General features: G+C 36.2%; 1 protein-coding gene across 1 annotated transcript; it reads left to right on the top strand.

Moving 5' to 3' along the window:
* The first annotated feature begins 260 nt into the window (after positions 1–260).
* LOC101901644 (cysteine sulfinic acid decarboxylase-like) lies at positions 261–21687 on the top strand. Its single transcript, XM_059129246.1, has 6 exons — positions 261–775; positions 14889–15076; positions 15243–15368; positions 15758–16106; positions 20804–21292; positions 21351–21687. Exons 1-6 carry the CDS (start codon positions 494–496, stop codon positions 21531–21533), a joined length of 1617 nt encoding a protein of 538 aa, XP_058985229.1. The 5' UTR covers positions 261–493; the 3' UTR covers positions 21534–21687.
* The last annotated feature ends 2381 nt before the right edge of the window (positions 21688–24068 follow it).

Here is a 24068-nt window from a genome sequence, read left to right as displayed (position 1 = left end):
TGTTGTTGGTGTTGGTCTAACCAGAATACGCCGCTTGAATATTCAACATAACGATGGTGTGTAGTGAATGAGCGAGTGGGGAGCGTGTACGGTGCCATAAATGCTGGCTAGCACTTGCCAAACAATATTTGTTGTTTTTGGAATTGTACAATGCAAAATGATAATGACTCGGGTGGGGAATGTGGTCGGTTGGTTCGTCTGTTCTGTATTCACTTAGCAATCTGCAATCAATTGTAGGCGAGAGCGAGGCCCTTTGATATTTCGAGCAATGAGCTCAACAGCACCAGCAACGAGCATAGTAGTGATAATACACGGAAAACATAGCTTTGGTAAAAGTTCCAAGCATTCTGAGATGTCATAACGTTCGCGTACCTTGAATCAGGCGGTTGTTTTTGCGATTTGAAATAATTTTAAATGAAATTTTGAAACAGAAAAAAAGAAAAGAAAAAGAATTCGCAAAGTAAAAGAAAACAAGTGATAAAAGCTACTCATTATGTTGTCGTGCAATGCTACCTCGAATTCCGGCAATAGCCTCAGAATGTCGTCGTCGACGACCACTAACAGTGCCACAATTAACCCATCAAAAAATACCACAGCCGGCCAACAGCAGCAAACAACGCCCAAAGAGGTGTCAGAGATACGTCTCAATTTGGCCAACGATTGGAAAGTTTTAAGTTCCATCCATCAAATGTTGGTGGATGAGAAGGCATTCTGTGCCGATCCCCAGGAATGGCATGAGAAAATTGTGGACTTTGTGCAGCCGGACGAATTGAAGGTAGGTGTTTGCACTGGACTGAAGAACAATGAAAGTTGAATGGAGTAATGAAAGTGTGGAGATGCTTTTGTTTCTGAAAATTGGTGAGGGCTTGAAATTGGATTGAATGGAGCAATGAAAGTTGGGGGTGCTGGAGGGTTACATTTTGATGTAGGCGTCGCGCAATAAAAATATGATTTGTGTTTTATGGGGTTGCTATCCTCCACCATACATAGTATGGAGGGAACATTAGGTTCGTCATTCCGTTTGTAACTCATGGAAATAATAATTTCGGACCCAACAAAGTATATATATTCTTGATCGGCGTAAAGTTCTAAAACGACTTAGCCCTGTCCGTCCGTCCGTCTGTTATAATCACGCTAGAGTCAAAAAAATGAAGATAGGAAGCTAAAATTTTGCACAGATCTGTCTTTTGTCTGCAGGCAGGTCAAGTTCGAAGATGGGCTATATCGGTCCACGATATCGTATGGACCCCATATAACACTACCCTCCGATATTCGGTATTTTGATTATTGTAGCCAAATTTTTCATTTACATTGTCTGAAAATCCACAAAAAAAGTTCTCGGCAAGTACTTTACCCCCTGAAAGAAAACTTTATATATAGGTCCAATATATCGCCCCCATATAACGGCACCTCCCGATTTTCCGTATTTCGATGATTTTAGCCACATTTTCAATGCAATTGTCTGAAAATCCACACAAGGAGTTCTTTGTAAGTACTTTACCCCCTGAAAGAGAATTGTCTATATAGGTCCACGATATCGTATAGCCCCCATATAACGGTACCCCTCACCTATATTCGGTATTTTGATGATTTTAGCCACAGTTTTCGATGGAATTGTCTGAAATTCTACACAAGGAGTTCTTTATAAATACTTTACCTCCTTAAAGAGAATTATTTATATAGGTCTACGATATCCTATATCCCCCATATAACCGTACCCCTCACCTATATTCGGTATTTTGTCTGAGAAGTACTTTATTCCCTAGAAGAGGACGACGTCTTCTTATAGCACCCAAATAACGGTTTTCATTTGAGAGATATTTTCCGACCGAATTTTTTGGAAATTTTCCAATTTTTTTCCAAATGGTGTAGGGTACAAAAAGTTCAGCCCGGCCGAACTTAGCTTTTTCCATTAGGATTGTTTTGACGTCTTCCACCTGTGAAAATGGATTAGACAGTCCTATCTGTCCAAGTAGTAAAGAATCGCTGACTTATTTAGCAAGTTATGGCTGATAAAAGTATTGAAATTTGTGACCCTTTGTGGGTGAGGTATCAGAGGGGTTCGCAGATGATATATATCTCCACAACATATCTTATGTTAGAAAGAAATGTTTGTATGTGTGACATTTGAAGAGAATCGGATACTTTTTTTTGCTTTCTTTGTGCGTTTTGTTTTTCAAAATCTTGAAGCCTATGTGGGAGAGATACCAGAAGAAATGGTCCGATCTATAACATCTTTATAACAGATCTTGTGTTGATGGAAATATTGGGATGTGCCAAGTCTGAATGAAATCGGATGTTAATTTCGCGTTTTATGAGCTTCATGGATATTAAAAATTTTGAGTGGGGGAGGTACCAGAAGTAGTGGACCGATATATCCCATCTTTATAGCAGATCTTGTGTCAGTAAAAAAATTATGGGATGTGTGTAATTTGAAGAGAACGTGATGCTTATTTCGGTTTTTATGATCGTTTTGGCTACTCAAAACTTTGACCCTTTGTGGGGGAGGTACCAGAAGGAATGGTCCGATCTGTACCATCTTTATAACAGATCTTTTGTTCATAGAAGTATTGGAATGTGCCAAGTCTGAATGGAATCGAATGTTAATTTCGCATTTTATGAGCTTCATGGGTATTCAAAATGTTGACCCTTTGTGGAGAAGTTACCAGAAGGAGTGGACCTATGTACCCGCATTTGACACCAGTGCTTGGGTTAATAAAAATATTGTGATGCGTGTAATTTGAAGACAATCGGATACTTACATCACATTTTATAAGAGTTATAGTTATTGAAAATATCGAACCTTTGTGGGGGAGGTATTTAATGGAGTGGACCGATATTGTCTATTTTCGTATCTGACCTAGCACTGATGAAATTGTTAGGATTCACAGAGTTGGAGCAAAATGGGATGATCCTTTCTCTTTCTGTGCAGTAAATTATTTTCTTTGAAAATGTTGATATTTTGTGGGGGAGGTACCAGAAGGAGTGAACTGATACTGCCCATCTCTGAACCCGGTGTAAGCTTAATAATAATATTACGATGTAGAAAGTTTGGAACAAATCGGATATTCCCTTCGAGAGTTATCGTGCGCACCAGCCAGACAGATAGACAAACAAACGGACGGACATCGCTAGATCGACTCCAATTGTCCTGAAACGGATTTGACCCAAAGAGACCTAGGATCTAAAACCGTTATTTGGACTGGGCACTTTTTGGTCGTATTAAATGATATATACCCTCTGAAGCCATATGACTGGGGGTATAATAAAGAATAAAAGAATCTATCACTACTGACCTGATATACTCTTCCTCCTACATTACAATTGATTTTCCTTATCACAGAACGCCTTACTCTTTATTGAGGAAGTTTTTTGCCTCTTTCATTCTGTAGATGTTTAATCAATTTTTATTTATTTGGCCTAGTAAATGTCGATTTAATTCTTATAATATTATGGTTGTAGGCTTGAGAGCGAAAGATAAGAACAGCAATGGAAAATTTCTTTCATAATGGAAAATTGAGTATGGTAATGTTTAAGCGTATTATGAATCCTAAAAGAAGGTATTTTCTTTTGGTTAATTTTAAATGAAGAAGGCCGCACTTCGGGAAACTATTCCCATATTTTCAGATTGGGCGCCATTCAATAATCAGACCACATTTATGAGTGCCGTAGTCGTGCCTATAAAATATCTTACTTTGGCTGGTGATGAATAAAAAGTTTCTAAAAATCATAGCTTGTACGTTGGGCGCCATTTGTAATTGGTAAAGGCCAATCTTCGGGGAACTATGGAAAATTGAGTATGGTAATGTTTAATTATTAATTTTAGGTTGTACGATTAGTGTTAATATAGGTAAACTACAATATAAACCGTTTTATTTTTTTTGCACCGTAGGGGTCCGAAATCAGATTTCTTCAAGATAATTTAGTCATTGATAAGTAAGCAAATAAACATTTCTCTCAAATAGTGAGATAGGTTTAACAAATTAATTGTTTTGTTTTTGAATAGCGTAAATATCTAATCTATAGAACCCTTATAAATCTAAATACCCCCATATCTTATCTTGGCGTAATTAGAGACGCCTATCTTATCTAGTGACACCTATTAAAATATAACAAAAAAATAAGAAGTAAGTTCGGCCGGGCCAAATTTTGAATACCCTCCATCATTTGGAACGAATTTGGCAATTCTCAAAAACAAAAAAAAAATCCGTTAAAAATTCTGGTAAAATCTTAAAAATGCCGAATGTAGCTATTATATTAGGGTCTATACGATGACATGAACCTGCGTATTTAACATTTGTCAAAATCCATTACAATATTCAAATGCTAAACTTAAAAATCGTACCGTTATATGGGGGACGTGGACCTGTACAGACAATTTTCTGTCGTAGGCTGTAGTATCCATTACGAACCTCAAATATCAAATTTGAAACAATTATGGTGAGAAATGTCCCTAAAATCATTAAAATACCGAATATCGAGAGGTACCGTTATATGGGGGGCTTTACAAAGAGGTGGACCTGCACAGAGAATTTTCTGTCTTAGGCTATAGTATCCATTACGAACTTTAAATACCAAATTTGAAACAATTCCGGCGAATAAATTCGCTAAAATCGTCAAAATACCGAATATCGGGAGGTACCGTTATATGGGGGCTATACCAAAACGTGGACCTATATGGCCCATTTTCAATACCAAAAGTCCTGCAGATAACATAACAACATGATATAACATACATTAGAGCAAAATATTATCAATCTACTTAAATACGTTCGGAAGCTAGAGTGATTTCCACAGACGGATAGACGGATGGACATCGATAAATCGACATAGAATTTTATGCTGATCAAGAATATATATATACTTTGTGGGGTCTAAAATGTGTATTTTGAGGTATTACAAACGGAATGACAAACTTTATATACCCTCCATACTATGGTGGAGGGTATAAAAGGAGAGATGTGTAGTTCCTTTGCAAAAAATGTTCCAACATTTGTTAGCACACTCTCCCTCCCTATCTCTTTCTTTCACTCTTTATAAAATTGGAGAGTCACTTTAAAATAGCTCTCTCTATTCATTTGCCCGAATCTATACTCTAGAATGATCTGAGTTCTCAACGACCTAGGATTGTCTTCAGCTCAGAATTCCTAGCATCCTTAGGAAACCTTTCTCGTATTTCACGTTGGGCGCCTAAATCCTTAATGAGAGCTGCAGTGATAACTGTAAAATATTTACCTTTACTTAAAAAATTGAATTAAAAGGTTTCAAATATGTGATTCTTTTAACTTCTTCACTTCGGGGAAGGACGTCCAGTTTTCAGTTTGGGATTCATTAAAATAATTATCCTACCATCATTATGAGTGCCATAAAATATTTTACCTTGACTGACGTTCAATAAAAAGTTTCCAAGCCCAACACAAACTTCCCTATGATCTTTAGAGAATTGTTCTCTTGTTTCACCTTGGGCTACATTTAAGAGTATAAATAATCCTAAAAGATTGTAAAATACCTTCTTTTGATTGATTTTCAATGAAGAGGTTTCTAAAATGAGTTTGTGATAGATTTTACGTTGGGCGCCATTTCTAACTTGTAAAGTCTTCGGGAACTTCTCCCATTTTTCAGGTTGGATGCCATTAAATAATCACATTCATGAGTGCCGTAGTTGTGCCTTTGAAATATCTAACTTGGGCTGATGCCGAACAAAAACTTTCCAAAATTCATAGCTTCTACGTTGGGCGCCATATAGCTCTAGTTTTCAGTTTGGGAGTCATTAAAATAATTATCCTACCATCTTTATGAGTGCCATAAAATATTTTACCTTGACTGACGTTGAATAAAATGTTTCCAAACCCAACTCAAACTTCCCTATGATCTTTAGAGAATTTTTCTCTTGTTTCACCTTGGGCGCCATTTAAGAGTATAAATAATCCTAAATGTTTGTAGATTTCCTTCTTTTGGTTGATTTTGAATGATGAGGTTTCAAAAATGAGTTTGTGATAGGTTTTACATTGGGCGCCAATTCCAACTTGTAAAGACTTCGATAACTACTCCCATTTTCAGGTTGGGTGCCATTATAGAATCGTACCACATTCATGAGTGCCTTAGTCGTGCCTATAAAATATCTTACTTTGTCTGATGTTGAATAAAAAGTTTCCAAAAAATCACAGCTTCTACGTTGGGCCCCATTCGTAATTAATTGAAGCTCTGAAAATATGTGTTTATGAGAAGCAAAGTCCAGTTGCCCAAAGCTATGCCCTGTACTATCTGTCGTAAACTCAACGTTCTTTGGTTTTTTATCTAAGTTGGGCGCCATGTCAGCATATAAACGCCTATGTAGGTGTTGAAGTCATGACTGCAGATTATCTGTCTTTGGTTGATATTCAACGAATAGGCTTTTGTTTTAGCTGGTACGTTTGGCGCCATTCGTAATCAGTTCAAACTTCATAGAAGTGTGCACAATGCCATATTTGTCTCAATTTTACTTATATAAACCAGCACGGATCTATGCTCCTTTTACGTCCTAGGAGTGTCGTCAACTCAGCATACCAAGGATCTTTTGGAGAAGCTTTTTTATACGCTCCAGCATTCTAGCGTTTGTAACTCCTCGAAATACTCATGTCAGACCCAAGGAAGTACATATATTCTTGATCAGCTTAAAATTCGAAGTCGATTTAGCGATGTCCGTCTCTCTGTGCATCTGTCTGTCCGTCTCTCTGTCTTAATCATGCTATCTTTCGAAGGAACTGAGATAGAACGCTAAAATTTTGCACACATGTGTATTTTGCCAGTGGGTAAATTAAGTTCGTCAATGTGCCACGTAGGTCCACGTTTTTGTCTAGACACCACCCCCCCACACACAATATAACGGTACCTCCCAATAGTCGGTATTTTGATGATTTTTGCAATATTTTTTATCCGAATTATTTTAAATTTCGTATTTAAGGTTGGTAATGGCTACTAAGACTTATAACAAAAAATTGCGTATGCAGGCTCTCGTCTTCCACCCGCTATATCGATACCTCCCCATATTCCATATTTTGATGATTTTAGCGTAATTATTCACCAGAATTGTAAATGAAGTTCCTAATGGGTTCTACAGCCTATGACAAAGAATTACTTATGAAGGAAAACGTCTTCATATAGCCTTCAATTAATGAGTTTCATTTGAGAGGTAATGTTTTTTATGGATTTTATTTTTAATTTTTTTTTTTTCAAAAAATGGTGGAGGTTATTAAAATAAGTGTCCGGTCGAACTTAGGGGCTTTTTAAAAATATCTGATTGGGTGCCTCTGGGCTAATTGCTGCTGTAGTGCCTCTAAAAAATTTTCTTTGTTGGATGTTGAATAGAAATGTTTCAAAAATGTGTATCTTGTAGTTTTTACGTTGGGCGCCATTTGTAATAAATTGCAATTACATAACACTATTTTGCTAGCATGGTCATATTTGCATAATTTTTCACTAATTGGAACATAGCTCCAATTGTGATTTCTGGTTAAGAGAAATATTTAAGTATAGCAAGTTGTATAGAATTGCCGATTTGTTTCGCAAAGTTATGACAGATATAAGTTTTGACAATTGTGACCCTTTGTGGGTTAGGTATCAGAAGGGGTTCGCACATATATATCATCTTCACAACAGATCCTGCGTTTGCAAAAATATTTAGATGTGTGAAATTTGAAGAGAGTCGAATGCTTATTTCGCTTTCTTTAAGCATTTTGGTTATTCTGACCCTTAGTGGTGGAGTTACCAGAAGGAATGGTCTGATCTCTATCATCTTTATAATAGATCTTGTGTTGATAGAAATATTGAGATGTGCCAAGTCAGAATGGAATCGGATGTTAATTTCGCGTTTTATGAGCTTCATACATATTCAAAATTTTGACCTCTCGTGGGGGAGGTACCAGAAGAAATGGTCCGATCTCTACCATCTTTTTAAAAGATCTTGTGATGATGGAAATATTGAAATGTACCAAATCTGAATGGCATCGGATTTTAATTTCGCATTTTAGGAGCTTCATAAATATTCAAAATTTTGACCCTTTTTGGGAGAGGTACCAGAATTAGTGGACCGATATATTCCATTTTCACACCAGACCTTGGGTTAATAAAAATATTGTGATGTGTGTAATTTGAAGACAATCGGACTCTTACATCACATTTTCTAAGAGTTATAATTATTCAAAATTTTGACCCTTTATGGGGGAGGTTCTAGACGGAGTGGACAGGTATTTTCCATTTTCGCACCTGTCCTAACACTGATGCAAATATTAGAATCTGCAAAGTTGGAGCAAAATAGGACTATCCTTTCTTTCTCTGTGCAGTAAAATATTTTCTTTGAAAATTTCGACTATTTGTGGGGGAGATACCTGAAATGGTGGACCGATATTGCCCCTTTCCGATCGGGATCTAAGTTTTATAATAATATTACGATGTACCAAGTTTGGATCAAATCGGATACTTCCTTCGAGAGTTATCGTGCGCACCAGCCAGACAGACATACAGACGGATGAATGGACATCGCTAGATCGACTCCAAGTGTCCTGAAACGGAATTGGTCCAAAGAGACCTAGGGCCTAAAACCGTTATTTCGATGAGGTTATAACTAACCATATGGCTGAGGGTATAACTAGCCATATAGCTGAGGGCATAATAATTCTTGATTTATTCTGTGCGGATCTTTAAGAAAATATATTTTGCTTTTCATTTTTTAGGGACCTATTGAAGTCTGGGGCTTATTTTCTCTTTCATTTTGCTTTACAACATTTCAGAAATAATCTGGCATTAGGTGATGACAACACTGATCTTCAATGGCAGTGAGGCCATGTGCCTACCACCTACCTCCACAGATAGGAGAGTGAAATATCACACAAAACCATAAATGCCTTTCATTTCAATGGCTGACTGGCTGGCTGGCTAGTTGAGAGTTTAACTTTTGAATGTTAGGCGGCTAAGCGTGCGCTTAAAGCCATGTTTTGGCGCTTGAAGTTGTTTTCGTTGGTGTAACTTGTCATGGATTTGCAATTAGAAATGTGTGTCAAGTTTGGCTTTGCTTTGTGGAAAAATCGGTTTTCTTCTTTGCGGGCGTTTTCACTTGAAAATATTTGTGTGTGTGTGTGAGAGTGTATGTGCGAGAATGTGATCATAAAGTTGCCCGCCTTAGTCCGAGGCCGTGTGACCAATCATCTGCGGCAATGTTTTGTCAACATGTCAGTTACAAGCAACAGGCCACCACTGCACCGCTCACTGGCCATAGTCGGAGTTCGAGCAAGCGTTTGTTGGCAGTTGCCATTGTTTGTTCGCCAGTAGTCCAAGTAGCTGTGGATTCATGTTGAGTGTCAACCGTTTTGGGTTATGTTTTGCCCATTTTTTTTCTTCTTCTTCTTTTAGTTAGTTTGTCATCACATTTTCCGAGGCGATCATCATCACCATGGGCATTGTCGGCATTGTAGTGAACTTTGCGGAGTTTTTTTTGGCCAAACTATGGACTGAATCTCCCCATAACAACAATTGAGACTGCACCTCTATTTTCTTTGCCTTTTTTTTTCATCTTCGAACTGTTGGCATGTCATCTGGACAGGTGCCTTGGTGTATTTTTTTTTTGGTCTCTCCATTTTCAGTTTCCATTGCTTGTGAACTTGGAAATGTCATAATTTTCTTGTTGCTGAGAGAAAACTCTTTGTGCAAAAAAAATGGTCCCATAGTTGTTGGCGGGGGGTATTTAAAGTAAAACAACAACAAAACACTTTCAAGCAATTTATCATTTGTTTGTCAACGCAAATGGCAACGGCACAACAAACGCTTATCAGATTCACAGGCCATAAATACTGAATCGCAAGTCTAAATATAACGCCTGCCATAAATCACAATTGCTTGATTAGTTCGGACATGATTTAGAGTGATGCCAGCAAAACTTTCTACAGAGTTCGTTTGGGTTTTCTTTTGGGATATGTGATGATGTTTACATGGCGACCTAACCAAGTCTTGTCTACTACTACTTGGAGCCTCACTCCCAAAAATGATTAATTTGAAATATTTAAAAAAAATTAATGTTGGGCGCCATTTTTAGAAGGAATTCATTGTAGCAATTATTAAAATTTCCTCTGCTTCATTGACTTTAGTAAAAGGTGATCTTAGGCTTAGCTTTCTCTGCGGATGAAACTTTCAATCTGAACAGCAACAACTCATTAAAGTTTTGTTAAAAAAGATATCTAGAAAAAAATTTTTCTGCTTAACGTTGGGCGCCATTTTCAGAATGAACCTATTGCTTTCTTTTTATACCCTCCACCATAGTATGGAGGGTATATTAAGTTTGTCATACCGTTTGTAGCACCTCGAAATAAACATTTTGGACACCACAAAGTATATACATATATTCTTGATTAGCATAAAATTCTAAGTCGATTTAGCGATTTCCGTCCGTCTATCCGTCTGTGGAAATCACTCTAGCTTCCGAACGAATTGAAGTAGATTGATAAAATTTTGCTCAAATGTATGTCATGTCTGCAGGACTTTTGGTATTGAAAATGGGCGATGTAGATCCACGTTTTTGTATAGCCCCCATATAACGGTACCTCCCGATATTCGGTATTTTAATGATTTTATGGACATTATTCACGGGAATTGTTTTAAATTTGGTATTTGAAGTTCGTAATGGATACTACAGCCTAAGAAAATTGTCTCTGCAGGCCCACTTCTCCGTATAACCCCCATATAACGGTACCTCCCGATATTTGGTATTTTAATGATTTTATGGACATTATTCACGGGAATTGTTTTAAATTTGGTATTTGAAATTCGTAATGGACACTATAGCCTATGACAGAAAATTGTCAAACAGAAATTGTCTATGCAGATGCAGGTCTTCGTATAGCACCCATATAACGGTACCGCCCGATATTCGGTATTTTGATGATTTTAGCGAATTTATTCACCTGAATTGTTTCAAATTTGGTATTTAAATTGATACTACAGCCTAAGGCAGAAAATTGTCTGTGTAGGTCCACGTCTTCGTAGAGCCTCCCGATATTCGGTATTTTGATTTTATCGACATTATAACCGATTTTTTTAAGTTTCGCAATTTTTTCATTTTCGAATATTGTAATGGCTTATGACAAAAGTTACCTAAGCAGGTTCATGTCGTCGATTAGACCCTAATGTTTCAGCTACATTCGGTATTTTTAAGATTTTAACAGAATTTTTAAAGGATTTTATTGTTTTTGAGAATTTCCAAATTCATTCCAAATGGTGGAGGGTATTCAAAGTTCGACCCGGCCGAACTTACAGCTTTTTTACTTGTTTTCCCTTTTTTCGTTACCATCTGAGAAAAATATTACACTAGTCATTAAAAATCTCTCTTTTATAGGCTGTGGAAATTATTTAAAGAAGATCTCCAAGCATCCTTTAAAATTTCATTTCAATTTTTTTTTCAGGCTTTGGATAGATCTGAGAAAAGTTTCCGAGTAGCTCTTAAAATTTTTAACTTCGGCAGTCAAATTTGATTGGCCTTTAAAATACAAGCTTTCGGGGCAGATTCTAAGGAAGACTCCCAGTATGCTTTAAAAAATCACGTCTTGTAGACTGTAGACTTAGGATCTTGAGGAGAGTTTCCACGCGATTTTGGTTATCTTGAGGTGATAAAACGGCACCCTCACCAAATATTCTATAACTTGATGCCAAGCGGATTATGCATTATCACCTTTTAATGTTTATTTCCGAAAATGTAGATTTTTTAGTTGGGCGCCATTTTGTATTTGGCATTTTTTAAAAAATTAATTTTACACAAATTGCCACAAACCTAAGAATATTGAAATCGATAAAAATTAAATAAAAAATACACAAGAAATTAGGAAGCTGGTCTTTTAAACCCCCTATTTTTAGGCTTTGATTTAGATTTTTTTGTTGGGCGCCATTTTGTAATTAGAGGGTTCTCCTTGGGATGGAAGTATTGTTCATTGGGCACCAATTCAGATTTAACAGTCTTTTTGTTGCATAAAAAACACATTTTTTGATTGGTCGATCTGAGGAAGATCTCCCAGCATCCTTTAAAAGTTCAGTTTGAAAAATACTAATTTTCCAGGCTTTGGATGGATCTGAGAAAAGTTTCCCAGTAGCTCTTAAAATTTCACACTTTTGGGGAGATACGAGTTAGGCCTTTATAATCCATGACTTTTAAAGTTTTAGGCAGATATTAAGAAAGATTTCCAGTATCCTTAAGAAAATCACGTCTTGTAGCCTTTTTTCAGAATCTTGAGGAGATTTTGGTTAAGGTGGTGGTACATAAGCAGCTTGTCATGATTTCAGAATTAAGATGGAAAAAATCGGCAGGGTTAGAGTGTGATTCTGACATCCTATATGATATGTCATCAATTATGTCATGACTTGATGCCTAGCAATTAATAAAAGTTGTTATATTTTTCACCTATCATTTAATTATTTTACGTCGGGCGCCATTTTCAATGGAAAGTTCCAATTATTTCTGTATTTATAGGATTTTATTTGGGAATCGCAGATATTTTCCTGCTTTTTTTTGGGAACAGGGGAATGTCTTCAAGCTAACAATTCAAACTTTGTGCGCTTTGAGAGGGACGATCTGAGAAAGGCTTACAAGTAGACTTTAAAAATCCACGTTTGTAGGACTAGTTTTGAGAATGATCTAAGGAATGTTTTTCACTGGCCTTAAAATAACCAGTATTTATAGGTTTTGGGAAGAACTGCGGAAGATCTCTATGTAGACTATAAGCATGTACGTTTTTTGGATCAAGATCTGAAAAATGTTTCCCGGTAGCCTTTGTGCTGTAGTAAAGATTCTAGAAATTAATGTTTTGTGTCTTTTGAGGATTGCTGGACTTTATCCTTTCAAAAGTGCAAAAATTTTACGTTGGGCGCCATTTATGTCATCATCATTTAAATGTTTGCAAAAGGCATTCCCGGGCTTACCAGACCACCCTTATAACTATACCCCTTTATATAACTCCTTTCTTCCCTTTCTCATTTCCTGTTCCCAACAACTTAATTCTTCCTAGGATAAACACAAGGGACCAAAGGTCTCCGAGTGAAGCAGTTGCCGAAACCCATGTAGCTGCGCATCCTTAAAAACAAAACTACGGCCCCCTGAAGACTTTAGAAAATCCCATGTTTGTCAGCTCAAGAAGGTATGCCCCTAAAATCCACTTTTTGTTGCCATGGAGAAAATTTGGAAAGAGTATCCCTGGAGCTTTGAAAACCTTCACGTTTTGTGGGCGTTTGACATGAACGGAGAGAAGTCTCTTAAAGCCTTTAAAAACACGAGTTTTGTGAGCCTTATAAAAAATCTAAATGAGGTCTCTGGAGGTCTCTCAAAAAACGTTTCGCAGACTTTGGGGACGATTCTAAAACCTTTAAAAATTCAGAATTGGTGGGCATTTGAGAAGATCTGAAGGAAGTTTCTCTAATGTCACCAAAAATCCACTTTTTGTGGATCTTGGAGAATATTTTCGGGAGCTACCTCTGCAGTCTTTACAAATCCACATTTTGTAAGGCGACTTGCACATGAAAAGTCTCTCGGAAGCTTTTAAAAACTCAAGCTTTGTAAGCCTTAGAAAAAATCTAAGGAATGTCTTCCTGAGGTTTCGAAAAATCTACGTTTTATAGAATTTGCGGAAGATTCTAAAGTTTTTAAAAATTTAGGTTTGGTGGGCATTGGAGAAGATCGGAAGAAAGTTTCTCTAATGGCACCAAAAATCCACTTTTTGTGGATCTTGGAGAATATTTTCGGGAGCTACCTCTGCAGTCTTTACAAATCCACATTTTGTTTTGCGATTTGCGCATGAAAAGATCAAAGTCTCTCGGAAGCCTTTAAAAACACAAGCTTTGTGAGTCTTAGAAAAAATCTAAGGAATGTCTTCCCGAGGTCTCTAAAAATCTACGTTTTCTAGGCTTTGGGGGCGATTCTGAAGCCTTAAGAAATTTAGCTTTGGTGGGCATTGAAGAAGATCTGAATAAAGTTTCGCTAATGTCACCAAAAATCCACTTTTTGTGGATCTTGAAGAATATCTTCGGGAGATACCTCTGAAGTGTTTACAAATCTACATTTCGTAAGCCCTGAAGAAGATATGTAGTAGGCCTTCCCGAAGCCTTTAAAACCACGCTTTGTAGGGAAAAAATCCTTTAAAAAATGTAGGATTGGTGGGTATTGGGGTAGATTTGAATAAAGTTTATCTAATATCTCCAAAAATCCACGTCTTGGAGAACATTGTCGGTAGGTTCCTCTGAAGTCTTTACAAACCCACATTTTCTAAGCCCTGGAGAAGATTTGTAGGAGGCCTTCTAGAAGCCTTTAAAATTCACGCTTTCATGTTTTGATTACTGGGTATATTTACCCCTTATTTCCAAAAAATGTCAATTTTTAGATTGGGCGCCAGTTTTAAAGTTGTTGAAGTTTCAAGCTGGGCGCATGTTTTACATTGCGCAGAGGCTATTGATTCTGAAGAATACAAAATTTAGCTAACTATAATTAATAGTACAGAATTAATTTCTAATTTTTTTATTTTTTGCTTGGGCGCCACTTGTTAGTAAGCTCTCTGGAGGTTGGTGATGCATTTATATTTGTACCTGGAGCTTAGTTACACATATATTCTTTTTAATGCAGTCTCATTTGTATTAAGCAGCCTTGTTGATCAGATCGAAGCTATTTATTTGGGAGATATTGATATATTCGTTGGGCGCCATTTTTTGAAATACAACTTCTTAGTTCAATTTATGTCGATGGATTCTCTGCCCAATTTCTTGTGAATTGTCTGAAATGATTTTTCCTTGGGCGCCATTTTAGAAATTAAAAATCGGCAATAAAGTACCTCATGAATTTTCTGAATTGTTTTCAATGCATATTTTTATTTCTTTTATATTTGCAGAAATTAATTGACCTGAAAATTGAGGAGAATCAAAATTACACCCTGGAAGAAATTCAAAAAATTTGCCAGCAGGTAATTCGCTACTCGGTGAAAACGAGTCATGGACGTTTTCACAATCAATTGTTTGGACAAATGGATCCGTATGGCCTGGCTGGCAGTTGGATAACAGAGGCCCTCAACACAAGTGCGTAAGTTCGAAAAAAAGAAAGAAAGACAATGAAAAAATGTCCTGTGGAGAGGATTCTAATTGCGAAGATGTTGTGCGGCACACCTTGTTCGGTGTTCCCAGCTTATTTTGTTGCCAAGCTTTTCAATGTCATTTGTTTTTCTGTCTCTTTCTCTCCCCGCCAATAGGTATACATTTGAAGTGGCGCCGGTCTTTAGTTTGATCGAAACTGAAATTGTGCGCAAGGTATGCGAGCTGTGCGGTTACGGTCAAGGTGATGGTATCTTCTCGCCCGGCGGATCAATATCAAATATGTGAGTATGTGGCGCTTTGTAGCCAATTCAACAAGGCAATTTCGACATTTGCAAACACACTTCGGCTAAGGCTGAGAGAATTCCATTGAAGTGGTATTATTTGACCTGAGGCCATAAATCATAATAACGAGGAGTGGGGTGTGAGTGAGTGTGTGTGCGGCTTTGTGTTGCGCCGCACTTGATGTCCATTCAGTCATAATGGACACTTGACACTTGAGCCACAAACAAAAATATGTATTCAATATTCACAAAATTGTCAAAAAACAAATATGCAAAAGTTCCGACCATGGTCAAAATTAATTAACTGTTGTTATTGTTTTGTTTGTTGTTTGTTTTATGTGACCTTTTTGCTACAACAAATGTATTTATTTGCCTAATTTCTGTTACAGGTATGGCGTTGTTTTGGCCCGCTACAGACAATTCCCTGAAATCAAATCGAAGGGCATGTTTGGTATACCTCCTTTGGTCATTTTCACCTCGGAGGAGTCGCATTACAGTTTTAAGAAAGCTGCCCATTGGTTGGGCTTTGGTGTGGACAATTGTGTTATGGTCAAGACCAATGACCGGGGTCAAATGTTGCCCGAAGATTTGGAGCTAAAAATCTTGGAAGCTAAGGCCCATGGCAAGGTGCCACTTTTTGTCAACGCCACAGCGGGCACGACGGTGCTGGGAGCGTTTGATGATTTCAATCGGATAGCTGATGTCTGCCAGAGGCATGAACTGTGGATGCATGTTGATGTAAGGAATCGTAGATATTTAAAGGATATTTTAGATAAAATTTTTACAAGGACCAAAAAGCCTGGATTTTAGGGGATAACATTTTTCAAGAACCGTCAGAGAAATGAAGGACGATTTTTGAAGCATATTTTGTAAGGATCATCGAATCAAAAAAAAAAAAAAAATCGGGTATTTTGTCAAGGACCCAGATACCAATTTTTATTAGATTTATTTTAAGGGCCATTAGACCAATAAACAAGCCTTTTTTTATTTTCTCGCGTGAAGGATTATAAGTCAAATAAACGTTGATTTTTTGGGATATTTTTCAAGGACATTCAGACCAATAAACGTGAATTTTAAAAGGATATTTTTCTAAGGACATTCAGAGTAATAAATATGGATTTATTTAAGGATATTTTTTCGAGAACCTTCGCTGCAAAAAGATTGGATTTTAAAAGGATATTTTCTAAAGGACATTCATCCCAATAAATGTGGATTTTTTAAAGGATATTTTTTCTAGCATCCTCATGGCAATAAATGTAGATTTTTTAAAGGATATTTTTTTCAAGACCATCGCCGCAATGAATTTGGATTTTTAAAGGATATTTTTTTGAAGACCATCGCAGCAAATCGACGCATATTTTTAAAGGAATTTTTTCTAGGACCATCATAGCAATAAACGCGGATTTTAAAGGATATTTTTCCAAGGATCATCAAATCAATAAACATGGCTTTTTAAAGGATATTTTGTGGAAAGGATGTTCTCGAGAACCATCGCAGCAATAAACGTGGAAATTTAAAGGATATTTTTTCGAAAGGATATTTTCGAGGACCATCGCAGCAATAAATGTGGATATTAAAAGGATATCTTTTCGAGGAGCAATAGACGTGGCAGCAATAGAAGTGGATTTTTAAAGCATATTTATCCAAGGATATTGATCCCAATAAATGTGGATTTTTAAAGGATATTTTTCCAAGGACATTCATCCCAATAAATGTGGATTTTTAAAGGCTATTTTTTCGAGGACCATCATAGCAATAAACGTGTATTTTAAAGGATATTTTGTCAAAAGGATATTCTCGAGAACCATCGCAGCAATAAACGTGGATTTTAAAGGATATTTTGTAACGCAGCAATAAACGTGGATTTTTAAGGGATATTTTTACGAGGATCATCGCAGCAATGAACGTGGATTTTTAAAGGATATTTTGTAACACAGCAATAAACGTGGATTTTTAAAGGATATTTTGTAACGCAGCAATAAACGTGGATTTTTAAAGGATATTTTTACGAGGACCATCGCAGCAATAAACGTGGATTTTTAAAGCCTATTTTTTCGAGAACCATAAGATTCAGGTGTGAAGTTTAAGACTTCTTTTATCAGGTGTGGATTTTTAAGGGTCACCAGATTTTTTAATCATCTTTTTTTTTTCTAGGATCATCAGATATATTTTTAAGGATTTTTTTAAAGACTCTCCTAATAGAATCACCAGATATTTAGACGTGGATTTTTAAGGATTTTTTTTCAAGGACTATTCTACTAGGATAACCAGATATTTAGAAGTAGACTTTAAGGATTTTTTTAAGGACTATCCCACTAGGATAACCAGATATTTAGGCGTGGATTTTTAAGGATTTTTTCAGGGACTCTCCTACTGGGATCACCAGATATTTAAGCGTGGATTTTTAAGCATTTTTTTCAAGGACTCTCCTACTGGGATCACCAGATATTTAAGCGTGGTTTTTAAGCATTTTTTTCAAGGACTTTTCAAGGTATACCAGATATAACCAGGATAACCAGATATTTAGTCGTGGATTTTTAAGGATTTTTTAAAGGACTATCCCACTAGGACAACCATATATTTAGGCGTGGATTTTTAAGGATTTTTATCAAGAATTCTCCTACCAGGATCACCAGATATTAAGGCGTGGATTTTTAAGGATTTTTTCTAGGACTCTCCTACTAGGATCACTAGATATTTAGGCGTGGATTTTTAAGGATTTTTTCTAGGACTCTCCTACTAGGATCACTAGATATTTAGGCGTGGATTTTTAAGGATTTTTTCTAGGACTCTCCTACTAGGATCACCAGATATTTAAGCGTGGATTTTTAAGGATTTTTTCAAGGACTCTCTAACTGGGATCAGCAGATATTTGGGAGTGGCTTTTTAAGGATTTTTTCAAGGACTCTCCAACTAGGATCACCAGATATTTAGGCGTTGATTTTAAGAATCTTTTTATACTAGGACCATCCGATATTCAGGCTTGAATATTTTAAGGATCTTTTTATACAAGGACGTGGCGTAGATATTATTATTATATTATATTTTTTTGAGCACTAAAGCTGTAAATGTTGATTTGAAAAAGATATTTTTTTTTTCGAGAAATAGACGTGGATTTTTAAAGGATATTTTCAAGTATACCCAGACCAATAAATGTACATTTTCAAAAGGATATTTTCTCGTGGACCAACACAGCATTAAATATGATATTTTCAGAAATAAACATGGATCCAGCAATAAACGTGGATTTTTAAAGGATATTTTTTCTAGGACCCTCAAAGGATATTTTTCCGAGACCATCACAGCAATAGACGTGTATTTTTTTTTAAGAATATTGTTTTGAAGACCATCACCGCAAAGGATCTGGATTTTTAAAGGATATTTTTTGAAGACCATTGCAGCAAATAAACGTATATTTTTTAAAGGATATTTTTTTAGGGCCATCGTAGCAATAAAAACGGATTTTAAAGGATATTTTTTAAAGGACATTTAGACCAATAAACGTGGATTTTTAAAGGATAGTTTTTCAACGACGATCAGGCCAATTAATTTAGATTTTTATGGGATTTTTTTAAAGACATTCAGACTGTAAATGTGAATTTATTAAAGGATATTTTTCAAGGATGATCAGACAAATAAACGTGGATTCCTCATAAACGTGGCAGGTCCATCAGATATTCAAAAGATAATTTTTAAGGACTTTTTACCAGGACCAGCAGGCATTTAGATATTGGATTTTTAATAGCTTTTCCTGAGACAATCTGATGTTTAGGTGTAGATTTTTAAGGACCTCTTTTTTACTGGGACTATCAGATATTCAGGCGTCGATTTTATGAACCTCTTTTTTACTAGGACCATTAGATATTCAGCCGTGAATTTTAAGAAATCTTTTACAAGGTCTGATATTTAGTTGTGGATTTTTAAGGACCTTTTTTTATTGGGACCACCAGATATATAGTCATGGATTTTTTAATTATCTTTTTTTACTTGTATCGTCAGGTTTTCAGGCGTCGTTTTTTAAACATTTTTTTAAGGACTCTCCTACTAGGATCTCTTGGTATTTAGGGGAGCATTGTTAAGGATTTTTTTCAAGGCCTCTCCTACTAGGATCACCAGATATTTAGACGTGCATTTTAAAGTATTTTTTCAAGGACTCTCCAATTGGAATTTTAAGAATTTATTATAAGGACCATCGAATATTCTGGCGTGGATTTTTCAGAATTTTTTTTAGGACACTTTAATGTTCAGGCCTGGTTTTTAATGACTCTTCTACTAGGACCCTTATTCAGTCCTGAATTTTTAAGGAATTTTTTCTAGGACCCTTACATAATCAGGAGAGGATTTTTAAGGAATTTTTTCTTGGACCCTTAGATATTTAGGAATGAATTTTTAAGGACTTCTTACTAAGGCCTGGATTTTTAAGGACTTATTATTAGGACCGTCAAATATTCAGGCGTGAATTTTAAAGGACTTTTCTAACAGGATCATCAGATGATCTTGCGTGGATTTTAAAGGATTCTTCTGCTAGGAACATCAGTTAATTAGGGGTGGATTTTTACGGAAATGTTTCTAGGACCCTTAGATATTCAGTCGTGAGTTTTAAGGACTTCTTATTAGGACTATCAACTATTCCGACCTCGATTTTTAAGGATTTATTATAACCATCAAATATTCAGATTTTAAAGGACGTTTCTGCTAGGACCACCAGATTTTCAGGGTGGATATTCAACAGTGGATTTTCAATTTTGTTTTTAGATTAAAACCAGACGTGGGTTTCTAAGGACATTTTTACCAGGATTAAACCAGGCGTGGGTTTCTAAGGACAGTTTTTCTAGGACTTATAACAGGCTTGGATTTTTAAGGACATTTTTACTAGGACTTATAACAGGCGTAGATTTTAAAGGACATTTTTACTAGGACTTATAACAGGCGTGGATTTTAAGGACATATTTACCAGGACTTATAGCAGGCGTGGATTTTTAAGGACATATTTACCAGGACTTGTACCAGGCGTGGATTTTTAAGGACATATTTACCAGGACTTATACCAGGCGTGGATTTTTAAGAACATATTTACCAGGACTTATACCAGGCGTGGATTTTTAAGGACATATTTACCAGGACTTATACCAGGACTTTAAGGACATTTTTAATAGGCGGTAATTTTTTCAAGGCGTGGATGAAGGACATTTTACTAGTCGGTGATTTTTTAAGGACATTTTTTCAAGGCGTGGATTTTTTAGGACATTTTTAGTAGACGTTAATCTTTTAAGGACATTTTTTCAAGGCCGGGATTTTTTAAGGATTTATCTTCGAGGTTTGAACGTTTTTTACTTTTGGTTGGGAATTTTAAAAACTCTTTTACTGGGCGTAGATTTTCAAAGATTTTTTACAGACCTGAAATTATTTGAGAATATTTTAATTATTTATTTTAGGCCTGCTTGGGTGGCTCCGCCTTGCTGTCCTACAAAAATCGCCACCTCCTTAAGGGTCTGGAAAAATCCGACTCCTTCTCATGGAATCCACACAAATCTCTTGGAGCTCCATTGCAATGTGCCCTCTTCCTGACACGTCACGCTGAGCTATTGCCCCAGGCGAATAGTACCGCCGTTCATTATCTTTTCCAACAGGATAAGTTCTATGATGTCTCCTATGATACGGGCAACAAGAGTATTCAATGTGGTCGTAAAATTGATGCCTTCAAATTTTGGATTATGCTCAAGGCTCGAGGTTATGGTAGCTTTGGTCGCCTCGTCGATCATGCTTTGGATATGTCGAAATTATTTATGGAAAAAATGAAGAGACGTCAGGGGTATCGTTTGGTCATGGAGGATTATCAATATACCAATGTGTGTTTCTGGTATGTGCCGAGGAGTATGCGCAATCAAAAGGAGGATGAGAAATGGTGGCAGAAGTTATATGAGGTAAGGATGAGAAGAATGAAATTTGTTAATTGTCTCATGTTTGGTTTGGATTTTCCAGGTGGCGCCCAAGGTAAAAGAGCTCATGATACGCCAAGGCACCCTTATGATGGGCTATTCCCCGCTGCAGTATCGCAATATTGGCAACTTTTTCCGCATGGTCTTCACCTGTTTCCCGGTGATGCAGCAGGCGGAATTGGATTTCATTTTGGATGAAATTGAGCGATTGGCCGATAGCTGCTAGTTCTTAAGGGCAGGGGATTTCAAAAAAGTGAAGTGAAAATTTCAAATATTATCTGCCAAATGTTCGTAGTTCGTAGGCTAGTCATAGGTTTAGTTGTGTAGGCAAATGACATGTATTATTTTTTTTTCGGTCAATATAAAATATTTCTAATCGGTAGGCGGTTGATTTTGGACACCAAATTTTGTGGGGCGTTCCTGCATTGAAGGTAAGTACCCATCATGTCTAAATTTGTCAATTTGCGAGGTTCATTACCGATTTTTCGTTTTTTGTGATTTCAATTGCCTAATGTCGTGTCATGCGCGATTCGTTCAACAAAAGACCATCGGATCATTTGCAGTTGATGAGGTTGTGTGCCTCATCAACATTGTCGCCTCAAAACACATCGCATCACATCCATTCGTGATCCATTGGTGATAATGATGCTGGTAAGACGTTATAATGGATGGTGATGATGCAGAAGGTGGTGTTGGTGCTGGTACTCTCTGGCAATGACATCTCAAAAAAAAAAAAAAAAAAAAAAAAAAAAAAATACGAACTACAATGTCTTCGATTGCACATGGGCCATGGTAGATGTTTAAAATCATATTCGAGTTGTTTCAGATCTTTTTTTCGAAATTATTTTTTTTTTGGATTAAAAAAAGCTCAGACTCCAACGCATTTAAAAGGACTGCATTTGACACACATGTGTTGCGGTAAGTTTTGTATTGCGCAGTAGGAAAAAATGGAATGGTATTATTTGAGCAAGGGGTTCGGTATCATTCATCCCGGGATTTTGATGATTTTTTCAAAGGACGAATAGACCTTCAAGGATGGATTTTTAAGGATTTTTTACAATCGACTTTTAAGGGTTGACATTCAACGATTTTTTACGAATTTTTTTGACTTTCAAAAGTGGACTTTTAAAGATGGATTTTTTAAGGTTTTATTTGCAAGGACACAATAGAACTTTAAATGGGGATTTTTTAAAAATATTTTTACACGGACCAACAGTTCTTCCAGGAGTAGATTTTTGTGAAATATTTTAGAAGGATCAATAGTTCTTCCTGAAGTGAATTTCTATGAATTTTTTAAAAGACCAAATAGAGTTTGGATTTTTAAAAATATATTTTAACTATTTTAGCCTTCCAGGAGTACGGTGTTAATGTTATCAACAGGACTTTGTAATTGAATATTTATTGATTTTTATAAAAAGGACCAATAGACCTTCAAGGATGGAGTTTTCACAATGGCCAATAGACTTTTAAGGGTTGACATTCAATGATTTTTTTACGAATATTTTGACTTTCAAAGGTGGACTTTTTAAGGTTTTTTTTTGCAAGGACAATAGAACTTTAAATGAGGATCTTTTAAACATATTTATACACGGACCAACAGTTCTTCCAGAAGTAGATTTTTGTAAAATATTTTAAAAGGATCAATAGTTTTTCATGACGTGGATTTTTATGAATTTTTTAAAAGGCCCAATAGAGTTTGGATTTTTAAAAATATATTTTAGCCTTCCAGGAGTGGATTGTTACAGTGATAAATAGGTCTTATTTATTGACTATATAATGATTATTATAACATGTAAGCGTAGATTTTCAAAGATTTTTTACAAAAACCAAAAACCTTACTGTCCTGGATTTTCTGAGAATTTTTACAAGGACCAATAGACTTTCAATAAGTATTTTTTTAAGGGTTTTTTTACAAGGACCAATAGAATGTAAAATGCGGATTTTTATACCCTACACCACAAGGTGGTCAGGGTATTATGTCTTTGTGTATTTGTTTGTAACAGGCAAAAAGAAACGAGATAGACCCATAGTACCTTTTGATGATCTGCATAGAATCACATTCTGAGTCGATTTATGCATGTCCGTCCGTCTATCTGTCCGTCTGCCCATGTAAATTTGTAAACAAAGTACAGTTCGCATTTATTTCCCGATTCAGATGAAATTTTGCACAAATCATTTGTTTGGCCCAAGGACGAACCCTATTGAAATTGGAGACAATCGGTCAATATTTAGATGTAGCTCCCATACATATCTTCGTCCGATTTGCCTTCTATTGTGCACCAAACGTGTAATATCAGCCCGAATAGTATGGAATTTTGCACATGCAACCAAATTAGGTCTGAAAATAAGTATGCCAAATTTGATCGAAATCGGTTCAGATATAGCTATAGCTCCCATATATATTGTTCATCTGATTTGTTATTTTAGTCCTCCGCAGCCGTAATATGCACTCTGTAACAACAATATTTGGGGAAATATATCAAATGCAGCTCAGAAATACCTTTGCTAAATTTTATCGAGATCGGTTCAGATTTGGATGTAGCTCCCATATATAACTTTGTCCGATTTACCTTTTATTGTGCACCAAACGTGTAATATGGAATTTAGCACATACGACCGAATTGAGTCTAGAAGCTAGTATGTTAAATTTGGTGAAGATCGGTTCAGATATAGCTATAGCTCCCATATATATTGTTCATACGATTTGTTGTATTTGTTACCCACAACCGTAATATGCACTCCTTAACAACGATATTCAGGG

Source organism: Musca domestica, unplaced genomic scaffold (assembly GCF_030504385.1).
Source record: "Musca domestica strain aabys unplaced genomic scaffold, Musca_domestica.polishedcontigs.V.1.1 6, whole genome shotgun sequence".
NCBI lineage: Eukaryota > Metazoa > Arthropoda > Insecta > Diptera > Muscidae > Musca > Musca domestica.
The sequence above is the reverse complement of the archived record's forward strand: the minus strand, read 5'-3'. Positions and strand labels throughout refer to the sequence as shown.